The 19607-nt window shown below is 46.4% G+C and overlaps 1 protein-coding gene across 2 annotated transcripts in view; it reads left to right on the top strand.

Moving 5' to 3' along the window:
* Window positions 1–19607, top strand: part of LOC138580587 (protein-glutamine gamma-glutamyltransferase E-like) — a 127163-nt gene that overhangs the window by 86119 nt on the left and 21437 nt on the right. Inside the window, exons 10-11 of one of the 2 annotated variants that reach the window (XM_069651243.1) lie at window positions 3222–3545; window positions 5521–5678. In XM_069651243.1, coding sequence (XP_069507344.1) covers window positions 3222–3545; window positions 5521–5678 — 482 coding nt within the window. The remainder of the gene's footprint in view (window positions 1–3221; window positions 3546–5520; window positions 5679–19607) is intronic. The other variant, XR_011304298.1, reaches the window with a different exon arrangement.

Raw genomic sequence — 19607 nt, 5'->3', positions numbered from 1 at the left:
CAGCCACTCCAGAAATAAAGAGCCACATGGTGCTGGCCACAGCCCAGGATCTTGCATTACAAAAAATGCGGTCACAAGGGAGACCTCAGAGATCGCAGTTGCGACCTCTGGTGACCCCTAAATGACGTCCCTGATAGCCACGCACCAGGACGGTTGTAGTGGGGCTGGAATACGTTGCAAAAGATTGTCGGCATGTTCGACCCCTTCCCTCGGACCAGTGTGAATTCTGCACATATGCCTACTTAGTGAAAATAAACGATGTGGTATGCTTTATTTGCAACCGCAGAAGAGTCATTAGCCAACAAGGAGGCTAGCACAGCGGGCGAGAATACACATTCTCCTCCTGCTGTCTACGGCCAGCTGAGGGTCTTGCGCATGTGGTGCTTTTTCTTTAATTTTATGTGGGGAGACAACAGGGAGCCACAGCCATCTTTTTCTTCATGTTTTGTTTTCCTTAGGAGATTGACGCAAATCTCTCGAGGGAGAAAAGAAAACAATTTTCACCCTGGATAAAGCCTGGGTTGTGAATGGCATTCACCCCGGCTGTGGGGAGGACATGGCATTTGAGGGACCACAGCCCACGCGGGGGGCCTCGCTTCATTGGAGCCTAACTTGTCCTAGGCTGCCGGGCCGTTGCAGGCCATGTCCGCCACACACAGCATGCGTGAAAGCCATAAATATTTTGAATGAAGAAGGCAGAAGCATGTGCGACCATTCAGATCGTGCAATTTGGCATGCCGATGCACATATTTGCTATCAATTTGTCATACAAATTTTGAAAACTGTACAAAAGTGGATCCATAATTATCGGTAGTGTTTCTCCTGTACTGCTACATTCTGAAACATCAACCATACTGACAGCCCACATACTGCTGTGACTGTTGTAGTACATCCAAGCAGAGGGCGTGAGGTCACTGTGCCCTCTCTGTGCCATTGGATAATCCGGTTCCTTTTCCTGCCTGGGCAAAGTATGCCACTTACTGGCACCCTACACATTTGAGGTAAGATGACTTGGGCAGCTTCCAAGTCTGAGTGGCTCTGACTTTTGAGACTCACTTATTCTTTGGGTCGTTGAAAAGAGGATATTTCTAATCACCAGGGGAATGGCTTTACAACCTTTCTCGAAAAAGGATCTCTAAACTTGATGCACTTGTAGTGTGAAGGTTGATACCAGTGCCCTCCTACTCCAGAGGGAACACGGTTTGATTCTATTCCAGCCAAAATATCACTCAAGCTGAGAGCATCCTGGTTCAGGTGTAGCAGTCTGAGTGTTCGTAGCTCTAAAACCATCCCCAGGAGAACACACCATGTCTCCATGCACGCGCCTTAAATCATTGCCATACTTTTGATATAGTACATGCAAATAATATCAAATCTTTAATTAGAATCCCAGAAACACAAAGCTTCGTATCTCTTACAAGCCTTCACCAATACAGATAGTTGTCTGATAGACAATCATTTACTGACTGTGACTTTCCTGCCTATGTGATGTTATTCTTGCATACCACAGGATTGCCAGAAGAATGTTTGCCTACTCTGGAACAAGTGGTAATGCTACAAACAATGGTTAAAGATGGCAGGAACACCTGAAAACGAGATCCCCTATGTGCTGGCCATGAACGTCCCCAGTAGCAGCTTCCACAATGTAAATGACATGTTATGGGTATAACACTCAAGCAGTCAAGGAAAGTGTTGTTATCTGCAAACTCTATACACCTGTGACAGAAATGCACATGTTATTGATGATTTACTGTTGGCATGATTCATTGCACAGCTCGAAAGCTCACAAATGTAGCTGTATCACCACTTCTACCACTGGCAGATATTGCCACTGGCAGCATTTACTGCTAACACTAATTTCATACCACCAGCAACAACCGAGAATAATATGGTATCATCAATTACTATTTAGCCTCATGGTAATGACAGCGCATATTAGTTTACCACGGACGGTATTTCTTAATGCCGCATTTGTTGAATTCAATCCCACATAGTTAAAGTAGAATGGTACAGCTGTGCGCCGTATGCACCATTAAAGGGTAGAGGATATACAACAGCCATATTTCATTAACCTATGGGCCTCATAACGAGTCTGCCCGTATCCCAGGTGGAAATATTGCTGGGATACCGCCAGCACAAAAAATAGCACTACTGCTACTCGGTCCGGCGCTATTAGCGATGCATCCCAAGTAGCGGTTGGGCTGAGTTAATAGCGCCCAAAACGGGCAGAAAGCAGGATTGTCACCTCCAGCAAAAAGCTCGAGGTAAAACTCCACACTTTCCGCCCAACCAATAACAGGGTCAGCCCTTAAATGTGGTGGTAATACGATTACCACCACATTTAAGGGGTACCGCCCAACTTGTGATGAGGCCCATTGTTATTCTCCTACACGCTTCAACTGACCAGACTATCTGTTATATTCTATGCCAGGTGTATGCAACCATTGACCCGATAATTAGGACTGCAACTCCCATGATCACCCATCATTGGCTTTGATCTGGGGTGGGCATTTTTTTTTAAAAATCAATAATTGATTGCAGGGCATTGCCGAGGCTTGCGCTTACATTCTCTTGGGTCCATTGCATACAATGTTCATCACTCTCAAAGCAGAGTGGAAAACTGAAGAGTAAAAGTGGGTGAAATTGCCTTTAGTCTCAGTTTTACTCTCAGCTTAGAAAGAAGTAAGAAAACTGCCTGAAAATTACACTTTACAGCAGCATTTTATAATAGATCCCAATTGATTTCAGCTGCTGTTGAGCAGGTGTAACTGCAAGGCATGTTCCTGTGCAATCGATTGGTTTTACCCCGTCATGAAAATCTCGCGCAGGCCTAACATTGTGTGCTCTTTCAAAATGGAGGAGGAAAGCAGAGGGGGGATGCGCACCCCACTTTCCTGCCCTCCTGCGCTTTGAGCCTGCAGGAAAATGGGGCACAGCGTTAAATGGAGGCGTAAAAGCAACACATCTTGCTTTTTGGCATCCATTTAATGCTGACAATGACCCCTTATGTCTGATGGGAGTTGTAATCCAAATCACGTGGGGAGGCAGAGGTTGCAGTTGCCTGTTCTGGGCAATATTGCTCTAAAAAAGAAAAGCAAACTATTCAAAGTGCTACAAATGTGTTTTGTCTTGACAGCAAAGTAAAGTTGTTATATAAAAGAACATAGGAGTTCTTCGCTGCTCATCCCAAGTAAAATGTCATGCTACGCCTTGCCTTTCAGGTACTGCCAAAGAGAGGGAGATCTTCAACAAAGCCCGAAGCAAGTTACCAAGGTCTTCCAGCAGAATGATGGCCTTCAGTGCTGCAAGTGGAGAGCGGGTGGCGGACGTGCCCGCGCAAAAGCCTGAATACTCTGGAAAGTTCTCGGTGGAGGGCAGCCTCGATGTGGGCACTGATGTCCACCTACAATTGATTTTAAAAAACGAAAGTCCAGACAGCAGAACAGTGACTGTGAAGATCAGTGCCACTACCATCACCTACACCAGAAAACCGGTCAAGGAGGTCATGACAGACTCCCAGTCTGTCCCACTCGGTCCAAATGAAGGTACGATCACCAACCGTATCTGTGTATTTTTGTTTTTTGTATTTTATTTGATTTTTAAAAAGCGCTTTACACCAAAGCGCTGTACAGAGAATCAAGCGGTACAATAAATGAGAAATAACAGATTCAAATTAACTAGCATATTGAAGCGAGTGACGTAACTAGGACTTGAGAGACTCGCGAAACGGAGGAAGGACTGTGATAGAGTGAAGGGAAAGGGTAAGAGCATTCCAATACAAAGGGGCCAACAAAGAAAGGGAACGGAAAACGTGATTGCGTGCCGGAGGGCGGAGAGTGACAAAGCGAAATTGAGAGTAGGAACGAACTGTGCGATCTAGAACAAAACCAGAGAAGAGAGATAGTCTGGCACGAGGCCATCGAGAGATTTGAAAATGAAACATAAGAAATTATATTTAAGACGGGACTGGAAGGAAAGCTGGCTAAGAGTCGAAGTGGAGGAAGAAATAGAGTCGCAAGGGGCTAGAAGATGTACCATGTGCTATGGCCACTGAAACAGAGCATGAAAGCTCCCTTTGGCCTGAAGTGCGAGAGGAGAATAGGCCGTTCCAGCCAACGAGCCAAGCATCCTGCCTCACTTCTAAGTATGAGGTCAGACAGAGGCGTTGCTAGGTGTGGGCTGAGGGGGCTCTAGCCCCGGATCTTCTGGTTGTAGCCCCGGATAGAAGCTCTGGGCCTACAAACAAAACGCTAGCTAGCCCTGAGTCCCGCCAGTCCCGATATTAGTGTAGCCCCAGGTCTTTTCCAGACCTAGCAACACCCCTGAGGGCAGGGAAGGCGATTGGGTGCACATCTTAGAGCCCTTGGCCAACTGTGGTAATCATTCTTTTTAAAAAAAAAAGTTTTTTATTGCATATGGTTAAAATACAACAAAATGTAACCATTTTGCAACTTTAAAATATTCCATTAGACATCAAATTACGTTAAAATAAATCCATAGCATACTCCAATTTAAAACACCCTGTCACACAAGCACTATCCGTAATTACATGGCCTCCCCATCCTCCAAATGTAATAGTTTAGGAAAACCCACCACAGCAAGTAAGACAGAGGTTGGACTCCCTCCCAACAATCTACTGCATAGACTCTGTGAATCAACCACCAATTTCTGAAAAAAATAAAATCCTCCATGATAAGAGTTATGTCCCAGTGACATTATCGAGCAAGACGAAATCAAGGCATGGTGCTTGAAGTCTCAGGCGATTTTGGGGCACTCCGCCACTTAGTTGGACATACTAATTCGTCCCTGGAGCATAGCTCAGCGGCAACGTGCTCGCCTTGGAAGCAAGACGACACAAAGCAACACAGGTTCGATCCCCGGCTCCGCGCTTAGAAACCTCGGGGTATTTAAGCGCATTATAAATACACAACTAAGACAAAAAACGCAACTAAAAAAAAAAACTAAAAATAATCCTGTAACAGCACCCTTCGGCTGCAAATTTAAATAAATAATTAAATGCAGGCACTTGAGGATACTGAGCACATTTTGCACACGGTAGCAGCTATGCGATTGGCATGGAACCAATTTCCATCGCAGGGTGCAGGGATTCGAGGTTTGACCTTATTCAATTACAATTGTATAGTACTCGCTGCTCGTTGATCCTGGCCTCCTAGTTAGTGTCCAGTAGCTGGCCTGGTCCATTGGTAAAGGCACATACTTCGAAATTCGTTTGCAACGACGGCTCTTGGTTGCAATATGTACAGCAGTCATTACCATTGTGCTATCTTTACAAATGCCTTTTAAGGTCTGAAGACCATTCCTCTGCAGTGCACATCAACGGATGGATGGCATTAGATTAGAGGCTTCTGCTGCAAGGGAGACAGCCAATCAGCCCCGTGTGAATGGACAGCAAAAGTCCGTCTTCGGGGGGAGTTGCTAGCTACCCACGCTACCGGCACCATTGTCGCTCTCCGCTCCATAGTTTCAATTCTCTGCTCACTCACCTTTGTAACTTTGCAGAGAAAAAGGTTTCTGTGGTGATATCGTATGCCCAGTATAAAGAAACCCTGACAGAGCACAACCTCATCGAAGTGAACGCTGTGTGTGAAGGCGACAAGGGGGGGAAACTACTGGTGGACAAGGACGTCACTCTCATCAATCCACCTTTGCTGATCAAGGTAAGGAGGCGATTGGACAATCTTGTAGACGATTCATACACAAAATCATCTTGAATAAATGTCGCATTTTACGTCCTCGTCTGGTTGATACTTCTGACCACATGAAGGTTTTGCAAAAAAAAGTATGACTGTCAAAAACATGCAAGTTGCACCTGATTCGCAAAAATATCCCGCTTAAACCAAATATTGATGGCCTGGTGTGATGTGCATCTTACCCGGAAGAACATGCACTTGCGACATGTCAGGGAGGGACATACAATAACGTTTTCAAGATGCTACTGTTTTCATATTTGTCCCATTAATGTAACATTATTTTACAGCACATACGCCATTCAGTGCATGCAGCCCATTTATTATTTATTTATTCACCTATTTATATAGCGCCAAAGCCCGTAGGCATCTGGGCGCTCCAGACATTAGTATATGTTTTCATTCACTTTTACAACTCGCAAGAAACATGTACAACTACAACAGATGTAGCTCAACGTTGTTCACAAAGTTTTCTAAGACTACGTTCAACGTTGGTGAGTAATCCTAAATGTGCATGTTAGTGAGTGTGTCCCCTATTCAGGTTCACAACCTCCATTCTCTTTGCCATATTCTTTGTTCTGGAGCACCCTTCCACAATGTCCACATTTGTGAATCTACTATTCTCTTGCACTGTGTCAAGTTACACAGATGTGAGAGGTCATATTCAGCATCATCAAACGATGCAACAGTGATATCCAGGCTGTCTGCAAATGAGTAAATGTTATTCCGCAGATATGTCCATCTGTTCTTTAAAGCTTAAGGGCCCGATTCATGGAAATCCGAATCTAGATCCAGCAAGGACTGCGTGCCTAGGCCGACCCTGTGCGAGCCTGCGCGCACACGGAAATGCGCACGCTCTGCGTATTCATGGAATTGTTCTTGCAAAGTAAACCTATCCCCAAGTCGCAGCCAGAATGTGCCCAATGCGCCCCCACACAAAGCAAACACACCTACATGCATCTACCTTTGTGGGCTTCCCGGGTGCGAAAACACACACCCTGAGAGAAAAGGGTGTGGACCCCCACAACCAGGCCAGTACCATGGCGGCAATGCGAAGTTCCCCCGGAGCTGTAACAGGCACTTCGAGAACACGCGTACAGTTTCACGAAACTCATATTTTCTCATCAAATTGCGTGCGAACCCCTGTAACCCATCCCCACACCCCACTATGCTGTGTACACACATCCCTAAGTCCGATCGGAACCCCTTCAGCCTGCACTCACCACCAAATCCAACATGCAAACTCACATCCGCATTGCGAATACTCCGGCCAAGTCTGTACATCTGCGTCTGGGTGGCAGAAAGATCGAGGGCTTTGAGTGGGCATTTCGCAGGCAAGAGGTTGCATGGTCACATCCATAAATGCCCTTTGTCATGCACATTTCTGCACGTGCTATGGACTGCCTGCGGCCTGTCCCTCGTAATGCCCACGTGTTGCCTTGTTCTTCCTCATTTTGTGTGTTCCGCCCCCCTAGACCGGTTCCAGCGCAGGCCATGCCCACCACCTGCAGGGAGTCTCGCACTAGGCAGAACCGTGCCGAGCTTGCACGATGTCCACGCACATACGAAAAAGTGCTGCGATCACGATTCCATTAATCGTCAAATGTGTTTGGTCTGCAAAGTTCCTAATTACCGCGCAAATTACTCCATGAATCAGGCCCTAAATGTTCCAATCCAATCTTAAAATAAATCCTGGCACATAGGTAAAGTCGTGTGCCTGATAAAATAGGCAACTTTGGTCACTTAGTTGATGTTCATTTGCAGACTATTACACATGTAGTTGATATTGATTTGCAGACTATTACACATGTAGTTGATATTGATTTGCAGACTATTACACATGTAGTTGATGTTGATTTGCAGACTATTACACATGTAGTTGATGTTGATTTGCAGACTATTACACATGTAGTTGATATTGATTTGCAGACTATTACACATGTAGTTGATATTGATTTGCAGACTATTACGTTGCAGAACAGTTGTCCGGTTCTTATATTGTGTGGAATTGCTTTTGTGCAGGGATCCTTTCTTTTGTCATGTGGAAACATGTTGGAGTTGGCTCAAATGTGTTCCTCGTGTTTCGGCATTTTGGTCCGTTATTTTGTACTTGAATCATTAATTTTCCTTATGCCTGCGCCCATATTGGCTCAATAATTCTCTATGTCGTTTATGGTGCCACTAAGCCTGAGCCATGACATACAACATGCCCAAGTATTCCCATATTTCTGGACACTAGTGCTGGGCGAACATGTTCAGTGATTGGCTGAATCTCCTGAATGTGTATTTTACTATTGGAAATGTTCTGCAGCTTCATCAGTGGAAGCTCAAGGTCATGGAGGGGTGACAATAAGGTCAGTCTTTTGCCAACCCCCAAAGGGCCATTTAGCAGGCCATTCTGCCCTCCGGGCGCTTGCCCAAGCGCTGCTTGGCAGCAGGGCATGTTAAGCAATTGTACATATATTTCAAGCACTGGTTTTTCTGGAAATAGAAAAGAAAAATATGCTCTTGGGGTGCGGGAGGTGATGGGGTCCAGTGGGGAGGGGCGAAAGATGCATGTAGGTGCTTTTATTATTGTAAATGGCTGGTTTGCAATTCCAAAAGTGTCTGGTCTAATGTTCCCAAACACTGCATACAACATCCAATAATCACACACAGATGTCTAAGGATGTCTGTGCATTAATAATAATTTTGCATTTATATAGTGCTACGAACCCTCAGGTATCTGAGCGCTGCTTATTATTACCCACAGTGTGTGGAGCTCATTTATTGACTTTGGAAGGATGAAAGGCTGAGTTTGGCCCTGCCGGGATTCAAACCTGTGTCAGCAGGCTCTGCACGGATGTCAAGGCAAGCGCTCTACTCGCTGTGCTATCAGTCTGGCATTACAGAGTGGTGTGCCCTCTTGTGGAACTCTGTCTCTATTGGGCCTTCTGTTCCGGGGTTAGGAAGTGAGTGGGCTGCAATGAAGTGACAGTCGCCACAGCAAATTTATCTTCACATCCGAGCCCTGACTCTGTCGGGGTGATTCTGTAAGGGTCATTCTGAAAAAGTCAGTGTTAGAGTGACGGTTGTGAAAAATGAAATGAGCATCATCCCCCGTGTACATAATACACTTTAGTGATTCCAGAATGCAACTCTTTCATTACAGAGGTATTTATCAAAAATAAAGATGTGTAGCCATTCTTGTGGTCCCAAAATACTCTTTTTTACACAACAGCCCGGAACTCACACTGGTGCTATCTGTCTCCTTCCCCCTTCTCATAAAGCTCTTTCAAATTGCAATAAGACTGCACCAGACTGTCCATCTTGGAATGGTACCCTTACATCAGAAAAAACATGAGTAAAGTTTTCATTATGTGTTTTGCTTAGTAAGCGAATTGTAACATTATTTTCGTCACTACACAATATACTGGAAGGGATAATTAGACATCAGCAATTTAAAGCTTACAGTGTTTGTATAATTAAATCACTTCAGTGTTAAGCCCCTTTTTCCAAGAATAAAGGACACTTTATTTTGTCAAAAGTGTTGCGGTCAAAATAAAACCAATGACCCGTTTCTTCTGTGAGAACCACACAAAAGGCTGAACTTTGCTTGCTGTCCACTGATTGTTAATAGTGCTGCTGAATACTCACATTTGTCACAGTATGCGCAAACACCCAAAAAACAACAAAACATAGAAATCCACAAACTTCGGTAGGCCTGGATTAGAGAACATTTTAGGCGTTTATATTCCAGACTTCCTGAGAAGGTGCGGATCGGTGATAGAGTAGCAGTTAGAATAGGAGAGATGCTGATCGCCAATATGAGAGGTGTGGGGGAGGGAGAGGGGCAGAAAGGGGGAGCTGCACAGTGCACGAATAACTCACCAGGCAGCCTAGCAGCCAAGTAGGCACAGAGGAGGAGGTGCTCTAAACTTGCTATGCTCTGGGAAGCAAGGCACTAAAATGTAGCAGATTGCAATGTGTGTGCAGGTTTAAAAGCTAATCTAAATTCCGCTTTTCAGCAGAGCACTGAGATGCAACAGGAAACAATCAATGCAGATGATGCTCGTTACACAAGCTGCAGTGAAAGAGGGCAGCTTCGCTGTACTGAGGATGAGTAGACAAGTTGAACCAGAGAGAGGTTGCAGATAAGAAAGCAAAGGCAGAGGCACTGAGTAGAAAGGCAGTAGCAATTTAGTGCCGAAGAAGAGTTAGTCAGGTGCAGTGCAGCTTGAAGGGCAGGTGGTAACAATGGAGTATGTGGCAGAGGATTAGAGGAAGGTGGCGAGAGGTGAGTAATACTGTGGGGTGTGGAGGAAGTTAGAACCCCAAGGCATGCCACGTGAGGTAGGGCCAAAATGAAGACATGAGAGTGGACCCGGGCACAGCGTGTAGTGGAAAAGAGAATGTTGTGCAGGCAAAAAGACCATTAGACCACAGAGCATAGTGTGAATGGCCAGAGAGCCATGGTTCTGAGACGGACAAGCAGACAGCGATAGATGTACCATCAGATCAAGGGGAAGTGGATGCTTACCCTGTGCTGCATAGTTACTTGTAGTGTGTGCTTTCATCGTGATTCTGGGATGAAATGGGTGTAAAGACTGGAGGGGGGTTATCTGTACTCCTGCCCTCTATATGGCATAGTAGAAGCATGGAGCACCCCAGGCAAGATTCTCTATTGTTGGTAGCAATGTACAAGCAATCAAGGCTTAGCTCTCAGGAGGTGATGCAGGCTGGTTCTTAAGTACAGTGTACTCCCCAAGCCCCCAACAAAGAAATGTCCACACACCACGTTAGTGATAACACAGTTCTTTATATAAATAAAGTTCCGAATATATACACAATCAATAACACACTTTGAACTCCGCAAATTCTATAATGATAAATATATACAATGGGCCTCATTACGAGTTTGGGGGTAGCCATGCCCTTAGGGCATGGCTACCCCCAAACTCGGCTCTGGCACTGGGTCCCGCGAAAGGGAAATAACCGGGCCATTCCAACCTTTGCTGTCCCAGTAAGTCCCACGCGCGGGACCCAGAGCCGGTACATTCCCATTTGAGCCCCCATATGGCTCAATGGGAATGGGGAGGATGGTAGCAGTGGTACCGTTCATAACTGTATCGTTGCTACCATCCTGTTCTGCTCGCGAGTGCTGCTCTGCACGCCCGGTCTGACCAGGCATGCAGAGCAGCACCTGTGAGCAGAACCCGTAATGTGGCGGCCCGGTATGAACGGTGCCAGTGCCTTACCGGCACCGTTCATCCTGTGGCCGCCATTGTCATAATGAGGCCCAATGTCTATTAGGCACCACAATTAGTTAATGAAATGCATCAACTGCAGACAGTTCAAATGGCATACAATTCAAATAACAGTGCGCATCAGCATAGGACATGGGAAGAAAGACAGGTTGGAATAAATAAATGGCAGAATACTTTGTCCCATTACCATGACACAGTTCTGCGTGAGGATCCCCCCACCTGGGCAACCTGTAATAAAGATAATTGACAAGCCCAGTTCATTAATGTTTAAAGAGTTTTGTCTCTCAATAAAATGTTCCACTACCCCAATGTACCTGAGTTCTGTAGAGTTCTTTTGATGGTTCAGTGACAGGCCCTTCTTGAGTGAACTCCCTTTAAGGCAGGAGCCACGGGTCTTCGAGATTCCTACGAAAGAAGGTGAGCAATGTTGTTGAGGCAGCAGCTTCGGTCTTTGCGGTGCTTGTCAGCGAGTGATTGTGGATGTCCTGTGAAGATGAGGCATGCGGTGCACCTCGATGAAAAGTGTTCGGTGCCGCAAAGAAAAGACAATTAAGAATTTAGGTCAAGCAAGGGCATCAGGTCATCAGCATTTGGTGCTGCCGATCAGGACTCGACCACACTGGCTTCCAGATCATCGTTGGCATCTTTGAAGTCTTCGGGTGACAGGAAACCCACTGGTGGATTCTCCTTGGTTGAGCAGCGACCTTGACTTTCTCAGGCAGAACAAATCAGTTGACGGTGATGAGCAACTGATGTCCTTGATTCAAAATGTCTTAGGCAAAGGTGGAGCCTTGTGGCTCCTTTCATTGAGCAGCACAAACTCAACTTGTCCCTGCTTCTGGGCAACACGACTCGATGGGCTTCCAGCGGTCACGGCAAACCTCTGAACCCTGGTCGACGACGATGGACTTCGATGGCCTCAATGTCCAGATGCTTTACTTCAGGTTCTCAGCGGACCTCATCTCCGGTCGGCAGACTTTCGTGGGCTGCCTTCCAGAGCGCCTTGATGAAGATAAGCGGTTGCATGATGTTACCTCGTAGCATGCCACAAAGTAACATCGTGCAAGAGGGTAACATCGGGAAGATGTCTCTTAGCCAAGTCCTCTCTTGGATCAGTTCTTGGAGACAAAAGAGCTTTTAGATTGTTGAAGGAAAGCAGCTGCAATTCTTCTCTTCCAGCTTGGCTTCAAGGTTAAGCATCAAGTTTCGACTTCAGCATCTGAACAATTCCAGTCAGTGAGAGGTCCCCAGCAATACTGTTTGGTCTCGCATTCACTCTGCTGGGTCACGCTCCGGCAACCATTCATTCAGAAGGGAATTCATGCAGGCAGGCAGACAATCAGACTCACAGTGCATTCTGGCCATTCACTTCCATCCAGACACTCACAACACAGAATGTGGATTGGGACAAGCACCCAGCCTTTCAGCACACCACACTGCATTCATTTCAGTTTCGGGCCAGAGCTGTCTCATTCTTTGTGTGACACGTACAGATACCAGAGACCCATAATATTAAATGTGTATTTGTCACACACTCCATTCACCCAGGTCCCACCCCACGGGGGTACCCACAACATACAGTCATTGGGAAGGCTACAGCCAGTCTGGCCTGGGCTTCACCACAATACCATATATGGAACCTCCACCCAACAGCCTGTCTTGGGAAGGGACAGAGTCAGGGCTTCCCGGCGATTCAGGAAAACAAGGTAACAGGCAATGGAAATCAAGAGGCCACGGGGACCATCTTGTCTCCCATCAGGAATCCACTGATCCCTATGGCAGGGCATCCCAAAATGGAGGATACTCAGAGCACCTGTCACATTCAGCATGGAGCTGCCACCAGCCCATACCCTGCACTGTGGGCCACACATAGGTGCCCAAAAACATACACTAGGGGTACATGTTTGTACCCCCACCCATGGGTGCCATAAGGGTATCCCAAGGGTCTGTTCACCACAACCAAAAAACGGAAGAGCTGCACTGCCATGTGTCCCTGTGGGACTACTGTGCAGAAAACAACACAGAACACAAATAATAAAAGGAGTACAGGACAAGGATATGGAGGCCCTGTCCCTCCAATGTATTTCCAGCATCTCAATGGGGCCCTCTAGGTCTTCCTAGGCCCGTGTAGTGGCAAAGAGAATGTAATGTAGGCAAAAAGACCATTACACCACAGCACACAGTGTGAATGGCCAGGGAGCCATCGTTCTGGGACGGACAAGCAGGCAATGATAGCTGTACTATCAGATGAAGGGGAAGTGAGTGCTTACCGTGTGCTGCATAGTTTCTTGTAATGTGTGCTTTCGTCGTGATTCTGAGGTGAGATGGGGCCCTCTCGGCCTGCCTAGGCCCTCACAGGGTCAGACAGGGATGGGTGAAAACCCTTTTAGGTGGGCCTTTGAGGGGGCAGGAATTCACCTGATAGCTCTGCAGTCTCCCTGGAGGAAGCCCACAGGCCCAGCCAATCAGGTGGGTATTGTCGCCACAATGGGAACAGCTTAGTCAGATGCCAAGTGGGATGGCCATGATGTAGAGGCCCTCGCCAGCACAGAAAGTGCAACTGCACCAAATGGTGTCGGCAGCCAGGAGATGTGGAAGCCAGTAAGATAATGAATGAAAAATGCATATGAACAGGTGTCCACACCCTTTTAATGGCAACCCTTGAGGGGGCTGATGTTTGCCTGCCGGCTATGGGGTCTCCATGGAGGAAGTCAACAGGTCCAGCCAATCAGGTCGGTCTCTTTGCCACAACAAGAACAGCTCATTCTAATGCTGCGCGCGGCGGCCATGTTCTAGAGACCCTCACCATCATAGAAAGTGCAGCTGCACCGTGTGGCATAGGTGGCCAGGAGATGTGGAAGCCCGCAAGATGATGAATGAAAAAGGCCTCTGAATGGGTGTCTGCACCCTTTTAATGGCGACCCTTGACTCCATTTAATCTGAATCCCCCCAAGAGATGCCTCTCCTCCCCAGCTATCTCTATCCAATTTAGCATTCCTGCTACCAATACAATCTCACTTGTAACCCTTGAATGAGTCCCCTCTGCAGCTAAAATTGCACTGTATACATGCCAACTTGAAAAGGGCACTGTCGTCATCCTAACATTTATTTAGGATGATGGCTCTCTTGTCAAATATTTTTATTTGGAAAAGGACCAACGAGGTACATTATGTGTGTACTATTTCACAAGATTGTGGCGAAATAGCCAAGCTTGCAATTATGCATAAGAATCACAACATTTCCCTCTAATAATGGTTGATTTGCTCTATAAATGTATAAAGTTACTGACATCTGAATGCCCGTGAGACATTGTAACATTAGACGGCCCCACTGTAATATGAAATCCCCCATGCTATCATACTGCCCATGAAGTGCTCCCTCAGCCCATATGAATTTACCCCCAAGGTGCAGGTTATTAAATAGAGTTCAAGATGTGAAACATAATATACATTGGCATGAATTGCACCAACATTGAACTTATGTTGCTCTCATATCCAAATGTCATTGCAATTCTCTCCCACATTAGCATTTCAATTGTTTAACAAAATAATCAGTGCATTGATGTGAAATAGCAGGAAATCCCTGATGTCAGTATAACATGGAGATTACAAATTCCCCCAAATCCCCCTAAAATCACCAGGAAATGATGCTACAGTTGCCGGGATATTTTCCACAGGCACAATCCAATTACCCTTGTAAGCTTTTAAAATGTACCCCATACGAGCCGTGTTTTTCCCATTATGAAAGCTCTTACATTTTCAGATGGGCTATGACATTAGCCACACCTGAATGTCATTACCACTAAAAAGGCCTCTGAATCCGCTGTTTCTGCTGTGCAAATGGCATATAAATCAAAACTAAGTCTACATATACCACTGATAATATAGCCATCTTTTAAAATGTTTTATTGTATTCAGCCGAAAATCAGATTTTTACAAAACACATCGTTTTACATGATAACATTTACATAATAAAATGTACACTCTTAGAAAAAGCAAGAAATACATCACAATTTACAACTCAAAAGAAATTCCTTTCAATTAAAGGAAAAAAGGAGGAAAAAAAGAATAAGGGGAAACAAACAGCCAGAACATCAAATGAAACCAACTGTCCTCAGCAGTTTTAGTGCATCCAAGGTTGATTTGGTTTCATGGCCAGAGGACAATCCCTCCCAAAATGCAACCGTTTGACGGGTGGATTCATGATGGACGAAATAAGAGCACATTCTCACTCTCTGTTCTTGTAAAGCAGGATATTCCATGACAATATGCCTGAGTGCTTGTAGTACCTCTATTCCACATAGTGTACAGAAACCATTGTCCACAGCCAGGCTATCCCGAGGAGCCATTATTTCTCCTGTCAAGACTAAATTGACTCGAAACCTTAGAAATGTGTGCCTCTTCTATGGACCAGGAAATTTGATGAGGTACCTCGGAAGAAAACCTCTGGGTTTATGCAGGATGGAGAAAGGTTTTGTTTGTTTCAGACTCTACTGTTTAAAACCAATCCCAAGTAAGGATAGCTTTTTTAATACATTCGGCATTCTCCACCAAGTCTTTAGGGGCTCTATACAAACGGGTTGAGATATTGAAAGCTAAGTTTTCCAGTCTCATCAAATATAATGAGTTACCCTGTTTCATATGGGAGCCCACATCCTGATACAGACAGCCCACATTTGAGACCAGATTGGAACGAAATAGGGATACTATTTTTTGTTCTAACAATACTTTCAAAGAGCCATCATAATCAAGATAACATTCCCGACAATCACAATGGGCCTCATTACACGGTAGGCGCAGAACCATGGCGCTATTAGCGCCATGGTTCATGCCAGTAAAATACCGGCACCGCCTTGCTGGAAAGGGGAATTACCGCCCCATTCCAAGGTTGGCGGGGCGGTAATTTCCCCTTCCACCATTGCCCTTCCCCATTCCCATTTTTGCCCCATAGGGCATAATGGGAATGGGGAAGACGCTAATTACGGCACCGCAAATTGCGGTACCGTAATTAGCTCCCTGGGTCCCTTTGCGGGCTGGTTTTTAACGCCTGCAAAAAGCAGGCGTTAAATTCCCCAACCCGCAAAGGGACCTCGTAGTAAGGCGGTAAGGATTTACCGGTACCGGTAAAATACCGGTACCGGTAAACCCTTACCGCCTACCGTGTAATGAGGCCCAATGACCTTAATGGCATTTAAGCAAACGTGCTATGCTAATGCAAACATATGTGGCAGGCATTGATGCAATATGCATGATGTAACTATGCCCAATTATGGTCCATGAAATGGCACCGACGTCAGCCCGGACACTGCTTTATTTGCGGAATAATATTGCCAGGACCAGTCATGCAATAACACAAGCAAATAAGAATGTTCATTTGATATATTCTTTGATCTGTTTATTTTTTTACTTATGTCATGTGTAGACCAAAACACTACTCACTATTATTACTATTATTATTAGTATTACTATTGTTATTATTATTATTATTATTATTGTAAATGCACTTGAGAAAGTGAGACATGAAACATTTACCTCAAATTAACCAGCAAAGGAAGAGGGGTCCAGGTGTGTCGGAGGAGCATACATAGATTGCTTCATGGGGACCAGATTGGAGTAGGATGAAGGAGGAGAGCTTGGGAGGCAGAACAATTAGTGGGGGAAAAGGTAAGTACATGTCGTCTAGGTCTGGAAATAGGCAGTGAGAGCAAGTATTCAAATAAATAGAGAGAATGCAGCGAAGAGGCCTGTAGTGGCGATGTGAAAGGAGCCAAACAAAGGAAGGAAGGATGGGAACTCCCTCAAGCTTCACTTATGTATAGGCGCTTTACAAATAAACAATTACAATTACAAGTGAGAAGTCCAACAAAGAGAGACGAGCAACAGTCGAAGCAAGAAAATAAACAAGCAACGAGCTGAAGTGAAGTCATTCAAAAGGTGAAACTAGCACCTGTCCCTAGATACAAGCGCTCCTCCAAGAAATATATTTGAAAATAAATCATTTGTTTTATCATTCATAATTTAAAATTATTTCCACATACAAATGAAAGTTTGATAGTAAGGTGTGGCATTTGCATAAGGATTGCACCAACTGTATGGCCATTAGTTTTGTCCTCTCGGATTCTTAAAGGCAGCTAACAATAAGTGCACAGTCTCGTGCAGGGTATGTGAAAACGTAGTTGCAATGTTATCTCCTCCCACGTGTTTTCTGATCTCGACTAATGATGGTAACTATTTCCAAAATTCTAAATAATCTTCCTGAACCTCTTGGACGATGAGTCAACGCTAGTCCATTAGTCAATCTTGATAGTCATTTTCTGAAGTCACTAACCAATATCTTGATGTGTTCAATATAAAGCTGGGAGCATTCCCGACCTGACGCCCCGGGTTCCATTCCCCCGAACTGAATGCGCCCACGCGGCACAAAAGGTTAGACATTTAAGAATGTTGGCAGTATTGTTAGCATTCAAATGTCAGGGTAGTGGTAAAGCAGAGCTACTCGTCGGGAAGGTGGAGTCTAGTAAAGTGGCAGCTTGTGAATTTTTTATCCGGAGGGGCGTAAATATTTGCCCCAGATATGCCAAAGTGACCAAGCGTAGCAAGGGTGCCCACACCACTGAAGGAGAATGTTTTTTCAATAATCAGTGAAAATGGTGCATTTTAGAGCACACTTTTTAGAAAAGTTGGATTAAAAGCCCAACCGTTTGCAATTGGCTTTTGTAGGGTAACTCATGAAAAAAATCCAATAGATGCAAGTCACCAACAGTGCACAGGAGCATTTCTCCAACACATTTTCATGATGCCTTCTCCCACAGTATGTGCATGTATAAAACATATTCACACTGGCCGTGCCCCTACAGTTCCATGCTGTTTGCAACATTATACCCTATTATTCCCATATAAGAACATACTCATGTTTGCTTTGTGCATAATGCCAGTAATGATGCTATAAGAAAACATGTCCATGTTTTTTGCCAATATATGGCAGTTTCCCCATGTAAGAACATACTCCAGTTGGCGTTTCCATTAAAAATGCAGGCCAAGATGGGGGGCGTGGCTAGCGCGCGAGCGATGCGGACGTGAGCTGAGTGAGCTCCCGTAAGCGCCGACACAATCCTGTACCTTTATCCTGATTCCTGGGGACATCGAGCGACATCAACGCCACGATTGTGCCCGTGAAGCTGGGGGCTACGACCGGCGGAAATCCGGGCTGTGGTCTGCCCGTTTGGAGGGCCATAATCTGCAATTTACTGAAGGCCGGGGGCCCCGAACTGCGAAACCAAGATGGCCGCCGGAGCTTGAGGGCAGACCACCTCCTGTCTGATTGGGGCTTGAAGCGGCCTGGTGTGGTGCGGCACACGCAGTGGACACTGACTTTTCTTACAACCGGAGGTCGCCCGGACAAACGGCTCCTGCTCTTGGGCTGTTTCGACCCAGCCCCGAGTGGTGGAGGACGGCAGCGGCCTGGCCCGACAGAGCTAGAGGTAGGTGGGATTAACTCTCCCCCCCCCCTGCTCCATACAGACGGTGGATTCGTGGAACCTGCGTGTTGGAAGGTGTTTGGAGGACCCCGAGGCCTTCCACCTGGCCTGTTGCGGGGCTGCGACACGGTACACCGGGGTAGATCCATAAGGGCGTAATTAGCACTGTTCGACCTGCCGTGCCGGACGCCCCACGCCTCCCCGAACTATGGGGAAAGAAAGGCAGAAGAAACCCTCCACACAGAGCAGCATGGACCAATTTGCCGTCGCCACCACCCCGGCCCCGGCGGCCCCAGCAACGCGACCGAACTCCCCCAATGGGGAGGGCCCTCTTTCTCTCCATGATGTAATGGCGGCCATTGCTAATTCCCGATCCTCCATGGAGACCAAAATAGATAGCATGGCGGCAGACGTCTCCTTCCTACGCCACGATCTACAGAAACTAACCTCCAGAACGGGAGAGGCGGAACAACGTATTTCTGAAGTGGAAGACAATATAGGCGGGATTAACCGCCAACTGTCCCAGGCCTTAAACCGCCTTAAGACCCTTGAATCAAGAGTGGAGGATGGAGAGGGGCGATCCCGTCGCAATAATGTCCGTATCCTGGGTCTGCCAGAAGGGGAGGAGGGACAGTGTATGGAGCTGTTCTTGGAGCAGTGGCTTGTAGACATCTTCGAGGCCACATCCTTTTCAAAGTTCTTCTCAGTGGAGAGGGCTCACAGAATGCCGGCGGGTAGACCACCCCCGGGTGCCCCGCCACGTACTATCATCGCCCGCTTACTCAACTACCGAGATAGGGATGCCCTCCTGCAACTGTCGCGGGCACAAGGCTCGATTACCCATAACGGCTCCCGAATCGCCTTTTTCCCGGACTACACCCGAGAAGTGCAGCGGGCACGACAATCGTTTGAGCCACTCAAGAGACAGCTGGCCCAACTAAATGTGAAATATGGCCTGCTCTTCCCGGCCCAACTGAAGATATATCATGGTGGAACCACGGTTCATTTCAGCGACCCGCAGGAGGCATGGAAATGGGCGGAGGCCCATATAGAAGGTGATTGGACTGCGAGACCGAGGAGGCCGAGAGGAAGACCGAGGCCCAGGCACGCCTCCCCGAGAGGAAACCCGGAGAGGAATGAACAGGGGGTCCTGGACCCCGATGCAGATCAGCGAGG

The sequence above is a fragment of the Ambystoma mexicanum genome, chromosome 3p, assembly GCF_040938575.1.
Source record: "Ambystoma mexicanum isolate Mex_15411 chromosome 3p, UKY_AmexF1_1, whole genome shotgun sequence".
Lineage (NCBI taxonomy): Eukaryota > Metazoa > Chordata > Amphibia > Caudata > Ambystomatidae > Ambystoma > Ambystoma mexicanum.
The sequence above is the reverse complement of the archived record's forward strand: the minus strand, read 5'-3'. Positions and strand labels throughout refer to the sequence as shown.